Here is a 6,938-nt window from a genome sequence, read left to right as displayed (position 1 = left end):
GTACAGCATTAGGTACCTAATTTCTCGACCGTATCTCCCTGCACTTTGGTCATTACATACGCCCCAGCGACACCATGTTGACTCGTGTCCCATGATAAATCCAACCCTGATACGCTGTCCTAATTCGTGAGACAATGTCTTTGCGTATAGCATGAAATGCCCTCCTGTGTAAATGATGCCAGTACAAACACGAACTGAGAGAGATTTATGATTATTATTGCAGTTGATATCAATTAAGCAAAAGTCCCATTGGGACTCATTTGTTATTTCTCGCACGCGATGCATACTGCCTTGCAGCACGGCCTGCTAACTACCTTTTGTCACGGCAAGACGTCAGATGAAGTTAAGAAGAAAAAAAGGCTTCCGTTAGACCATCTCTCGCGCCCTCCACGTTTTCCACTGCTACTCACCATGCCGCGACAACATGATGCTAGCAGTGAGCCACGTTGTGGTACCTTTCCCGCGTCTTTGTATAATGCATACTGCATGTCTACACACGCGTGCAATAGAAATGCTATCTTCCGTAGATAGCCGCAATCCTGGATGTGGCACGCTGTATAACGTCCAGACGGCGCGGCGGATGCGTGTCTTTCGGGGTGTTGGATTTCGCACGTTCTATTCCGATCCAAGTTTCATTTCCCTTTTCAAGGGCAGCATAAAACCTCTCGTCATTAACCTTTTGACATTTTGCTTCATAAGCATTATTGGAGGTAAATTTGGTCGCCTATGATATGCGACTCATGCTTCCAATCTGAACATGCCTCCACAGCTCACGGGCCGGCCGTGTGCGGCTCAGATTTACTACGTGCACGCTAGATGTGTAATTACTCGTCTTCACTTCTCTACACGGCGAGCAGCGGTGTGGCAGGCAGGCACAGAATTGGCCCTGGAAGGAGGTGGCGCTCTAACCCAACCGCTCTAATCAGAGGCTCTTGATTTGCATACTTGGTTAATTAATTGTCTGGGGGAATTTCCGTTAAGGACGTCACCTTGATGGCTCGTGGAAGGCAAGCATACGCATGCCACTGCGCATGACTAGCTGGTAATTATTATTCATCATCATGTGTTGTTCATCATCGCGTGGATGGTAAGGGTTCCGCGTGTGCGCGTGTTATCACTGGCTGTGGCCCCAGGGGCGATTTATTTTGATCTGATTTAAAAGAAATAACTCCAACACACGTAAAGTGACATCGAAGAGTGATCTGTCGGTGATGTAGCAGCCAGCAGAGCAATGTCAACTATGTCTGCACAAAAAAACCAAGGCGCCAAAAAACCGGTAAGTATTCCTGTCATCGCTTAGTGTAGTAATGTCACCGCGTTTCGTTCCCACCCATGCCAAGAAACGATACTCCAATTGTCATGCAATCTGGACCCTTTATAAAGAACAGGACAGTACCCGATGTCTTGGAGAGTAAACGTTAGCGCCGTTAAGGACTGATGACCTGAATAAATGCTAGCTGATATAGAATTTCAATTTAATTTGTCCTCATTGAGGCTTGACCGACACGCAGTATTGCCTTTTCGAGACGTACTATGGTATCAACTTTGAGTTATTGAGGAGACGGTGCATTTTTCGACACACGAAAACCTTCGTTTCTTGATGCAATGTATTTTGGTCTGACAAATACCAGTTTATATAAAGTGCGACATAATTTCAGCGATATCTACTGGTTAGAGTGAGAAACAAAACAGATGTTTTTCTCGGTCACTATTATAAGATTTCCTTATTCCAGATTCTAGGCCACGCACAAAATTGAACAACAATAAAAAAGCCCTATTTTGTAAACAAAAACTAACAATTATAGATGTGCCAAATTGACCGTGAAAATTCCAAAACGACAACGACTACAGCAGAGTAACAATATACTCATCACAAATAAAAGTAAAAACGGGCACTGCGATGATGACAAGGACGATGACAATGGAATGTTGTACAGCAGTACGAACAGCCACTGCAACAGTAACATCACCAACAGCCATAAACGCGCAGGTGCAGCTGCATCAAGCCGGTTCAATAGTTTCCCGATACTTGCCATAGTCTCACATAGTATCCTGTGAAATGTCCCCTGGCTATCTCCTCTGCGCCCTTCTGCTATCGATCTCATCCAAGCAATCTGAGTATCTGGACGAAACCTGACATGATATGTGAATGAGACGGCAGTACACGGGTACTTTGACAAGGGGGACATGTTTTGGATGAGGCAAAACATTTGAAATTCAAAGAATGTATTTTGTCACGGGAAAAAGTGCAGGATGCACACCGCGATGGCACACAGATTTCATATGTTACCGTGTAATCCCAGCCAAATGTGATAAGGGCTCAGGCGAGTCTTTTTCTGCTCTGGTAAACTCTTTGATAGACCATGTGTTGTGTGTGTGTGTAGAAGGGGGGAAGGAGATTTCGACAGTTTAATATTGGCTGCTACAGCTGACTGAACACTATCATGAAGCCTTCTTGGTGTCATATGTGTAATATATAACGCCAATGTTCTTCTCTTTCAGATAGACGAGCTTTCAGAAGCCCAAATTGCAGGTGAGATTTAGAAAAAAAGATAATTCTCTTTTACCATGCGTTACCGACGAACATTGTGTTAGCACACAAACAAATTTAGTTCATCCGCTGGCAATTCACCATTTATTCTTTGCCGGCATATCTTGTGGCGTGCGGTAGTTTCAGGGGGTTTTCACAACGAACATTCACCATCTTACAACATTGGCACTTCTAACATTAGAAACAGCAGGACATATCTTTATAAACGATCTCCAGCGACTTTCATAAGTCAGATAACACCAAATAATCGATATTTGGTGTTCTTCCTTATTTTTTGTCTGTGGCATGAGGGGAATTGGTTTGTGAACAAAAGTACCGATGCTGAAACACAGTTCTCTAAGTGGTTCAGAGTGCAGTGCATTAATTTGAGATCATTTTGAAAATTGAATCAACTCAAAACGATCAACGCGAGTATGGATATTGGTACGAGGGTAAATAGCTAGCAGTTATTATGTAATGTTGCACGCCGATTTCGTACTTCAGGGCCGACATGTTTTCAGTTGTGGTAAGACTGGTCACGACTAATTATTGGCATGTACTAGCAGCAAACACATTACGTTTATAAATGTGTGGCTTCTTCTATTTCTGCTTAGTGGTAAGGGAGTATAGTCCCTTTTTGTGACCAACAGAGTTCTGAAGATTTAAGTACAATGACTAGAACCTATTGAACACCCTGCAGTGAACAATTTTGGTTGGTTTCTGAATGTTCAGATGCTTGAGTCAACTAATCTGTAATAAGCATTCATTAGACTCCTGTCAGCATGGCATAACGTCGACACTCGATTAATCGAAGAACTGCTTAGCCGTGAATCGTTCGTCAGAGTTCGTTGCATGCGAAGGATGCATCTTCAACCGCTGGAAAAGTAGCGCCTTTCGCACGACGTAGAGAGACTTGAACCCGGCAGTTCGTTCTCACTCGCTGTGCGACGGTGTGTTTTCGAACCGAACACTACACACGAAGTAGTAGATTACATTTTGTTCTTGAGGGAAGGGGGGACAAATTGTTGTACGGAAAAACTCAGTTGCGGAATTGCTACCTTGAGAACATCTCGGGTATGCGTGAAGTTCGAAAAGAGCATCTTCAAATACAAGCCCCCTTTAAAATTGTCTTAGGAAAATATAACCCCTACATGAACATCTCTGTCCCACGTCACTATACAGTGGCTCATCTTATTTCATACTGATGCCCATGAGAGATGTGTTGTCCGTAAGTATTAAAAAATAGCCAAAATTACAGCCTATTGACGTTACGAGTGTTTACCCAGCTCAGTTTTACAGTCGAAATTAATTTTCTCATGGCAGAACTCTGTATCGCTTATGATTCTGAGCAGGGTATTCATTTCTCAAGCCACTACTTCAAGTAATTTTGGCATGCCAGCACCCTGTCCAACTTTAGATCAATCGTCCACAAAAGCAAAATTTGTAGACATTCCGGGGTGACAGCTGTTGTCAATTAGTCTTCTTTCATACCCCCCCCCATCCTCACATATCGATTGCAATTAATACCCTGACGTCATACTCTATGGAAGTCTTGTCGACGGCCGCCAATTTCTACCGCAGGGGCCGAGGGATCGCTGCAGATTCGGGAAATCAACTTTAACCGGTGGGTCCGGGTGCAATTTAAATGCATGATGAGCCCAACGCTACAGACTGCTTCAGATTTCATCAGATGCACAAGGGTTATCGTCCATTGGATAATGCACCGAATCTGTGAAGCTCAACCATCCCACATGGGAATGTCTAATAATGTGCGGAGAGTATTTTAATCGTTCTAACGGCGTGAGTGCGGAGTTTACAGGAAGACTGCAAATTATTTGTTGTGTGCTTGCGAATTTGCTTTTTAAAAAGTTGTCGCTGGATTAGGGCTTGTTTGAGGATGGGATTGGCTAAGGTGTAGGGTTAGGACTGTTTTACTTCCATTATTACTACAGATAAAGTATACAGTTGCAGTTGAACTTGTTTTTTTTTGGGGGGGGGGTTGGAATGTTACCACCGACAGTGTATTCCTTTACATCTGTCAAATCGGTTCAAGAAATGAAAATAATATAAAAGTGACAAACGTATAGCCAGTGCTGTGTCTCACGTCTGTAATCCAAATGGAGGAAGTGTGGGTTTGTAACATAATGATTTGGGCCACTGTCGGAATCCACCTGATACTCTCTGAGATAGCATATTCCTAGCACTCAAAACTGCGAACTTGTTTCTCATTATAAGCCTCTGTCATGGGCGTAAATCTTGGAAGGAGGAGGGGGTATATACCCTCACTTTTTTTGGGGGGGTGGGCTATTGAATCATCTCCTACTTTTTCGTAGTGAGGAAAAAATAACCGACAAATGTCTCCAATAGCACTCAAAAAGGGAGAACAATTTAAAAAGCTACACATATGCCGTTCTGATGTTACATTCTGCAGGAAATACATTACAAATGTACATCTGTATCATGAACATCACCCCTATAGTGTCATATGGTGTCAGCACTCCCCCCCCCCACGTTTCAAATTTCCATGGCAGGGCAAGTCAATCCCAAAAATTCTTCCTCACCCCCATTTTTCGGCACAGATGTTGTGGCATAAGGCCTTCCAGTTCAGATTGTCAAGGGGAGAATGACTACCAAACACATTGCCCCATAACGCTGGGCAGGAGTTCTCCGTACCGTGGCGGCAAGCGACCTGAGCATGTTCTTCACGGCGTACCAAATCCAATAAACTCAGTAAGAAGATTCTGGATTGGGGTTCCTTCCATTAAACGCTGAATGACCACTATTGAATTTGAGTCTACACAGTACATAGCCATGCGGTCTCGAGAAGAGAGCGATCCTGTCGTGTTCATTTATTTAAAGGGAAATACATTACTGACAGTATACACTGACATTTATTGGAGGAATGATGTCCTGAAATTCTGCGCTATTGATACTTATGTAAATGAAAGGGGAAAAAATGGAAACTTGAATTCAGACAGTTTAGAGAAAAAAAATTTAATGATATGTATTTGAGTTTAATTTGAGCTTCAAAATGAATTGATAGAAAAATTACAAACACAAATACAAGCCTTTTAACCAAAATACCCATGCATTATAATGATGTCCTTAATGAGGCGAGTCCCCAAAATCCGGTTCATTAATTACCTTCATTGATTATGTTCTTAATTAGTTTACCCAAAAGCCAAATGCAAATGTACCTACCTCCTATCTTTAGAATTCATCATTAAATAAAAAGAAGAACGGAGACGGCTGGGTCCGTCTGTCCTTGAATAATTAACTGATTGTTTTGAGTTAAGATACGATGGTCTGTGTACACTTTAAAATGTCAGATGCCTCGGCCAACCTGTACTGGTACACTTTCTTGAGCGTCAGGAGCAATTACGATAAACCAACTCTCTGTCTTGTGAAGGAAGGTGTGTAAGTGCGTCGTGCCTTTCCTGGGCTTTGTGGAATATCACAGGTTTTGAAAATGCAACGTTTGCAAAAGTTATTGTTTGGCAGTGGAACGCTTCCGGGATTTTTTTTTTTTTTTTGCATTAACAGTACCTCTGTTTACTTAACTATGAGAAAGTCTTCCAGTAAAGTATTAAAATGTCAGGGTTCCCATTTTATGACACTTTAGCATCGTATGACCCAGTAAAAAAAAACCAAAACGTCTTTTGAGAATCCTCCGACTGAAAGGCTGAGAAAAAAAAGACCACAGAGCTATGACGAGTACCTCTAGAATCTGGTGATTTGGGGATTTTTTTAGCATGCATTGCGGACCTGTAAGAGATTGTTTCCTCTCTGGGATAGGCTCACTGTCCCAGCATCATTACGTATTGATGGCATGGAAATTGAACAAGCACATGCAATTATTTCGCTGTAGAATTTAAATTGCTGGGACATCAGTGGGGTGGAAAACAAGTGTATGAGCCCTCTCTGGAGGAAGGGGCTCGAATCGCCGTGGAATAGCTTTCATAGGAGTTGCCAATTTCTACGAAATCAGTATATATGGCATAAATATTGGATCAGTCGAGCGGCAGGCGAGGCGCCCGCGGACATCCCCAACGTCTGCGCAAGAGTGCATTGAGGTTTATGATATGTACCGTGCCTCACACCTCACAAGGCAAGCTTAATACGTATTTTGGACTGCCAGATTTCTTTTGGGTTGGAACAACAATCGATCATGTTCGTGCGGTACTTTACTCCGCTCAGGTGGTCACTGATGTTTACAGATCAATTAATGGACCGTGCCTTGTATTCATTTTAGTACATGTACACGTACAGCACAACTATAAGGGACGTTTGGTTTGGTGCAATTTTGATTTATAAAGGATCGTTTGGAATCGAATCGTCGGCCTTACATTTACGATGTTCTAAAGTTATGTTTCCCTTGAAATTTTCGATGGGCACATTAGCGCCGTTA

At 42.6% G+C, this 6,938-nt stretch overlaps 1 protein-coding gene across 1 annotated transcript in view; it reads left to right on the top strand.

Annotated features, from left to right (window-relative positions):
• The first annotated feature begins 256 nt into the window (after window positions 1-256).
• Window positions 257-6,938, top strand: part of LOC110979460 (calmodulin-alpha-like) — a 26,363-nt gene continuing 19,681 nt past the window's right edge. Inside the window, exons 1-2 of the mRNA XM_022235267.2 lie at window positions 257-1,276; window positions 2,503-2,533. Of these exons, the coding sequence (XP_022090959.1) occupies window positions 1,232-1,276; window positions 2,503-2,533 (76 nt within the window). The 5' untranslated portion in view covers window positions 257-1,231. The remainder of the gene's footprint in view (window positions 1,277-2,502; window positions 2,534-6,938) is intronic.

The sequence above is a fragment of the Acanthaster planci genome, linkage group LG01 (assembly GCF_054643075.1).
Source record: "Acanthaster planci isolate LZ-2023a linkage group LG01, COTS_SCS, whole genome shotgun sequence".
Taxonomy (NCBI): domain Eukaryota; kingdom Metazoa; phylum Echinodermata; class Asteroidea; order Valvatida; family Acanthasteridae; genus Acanthaster; species Acanthaster planci.
This window is presented reverse-complemented; position numbering and strand designations above follow the sequence as displayed.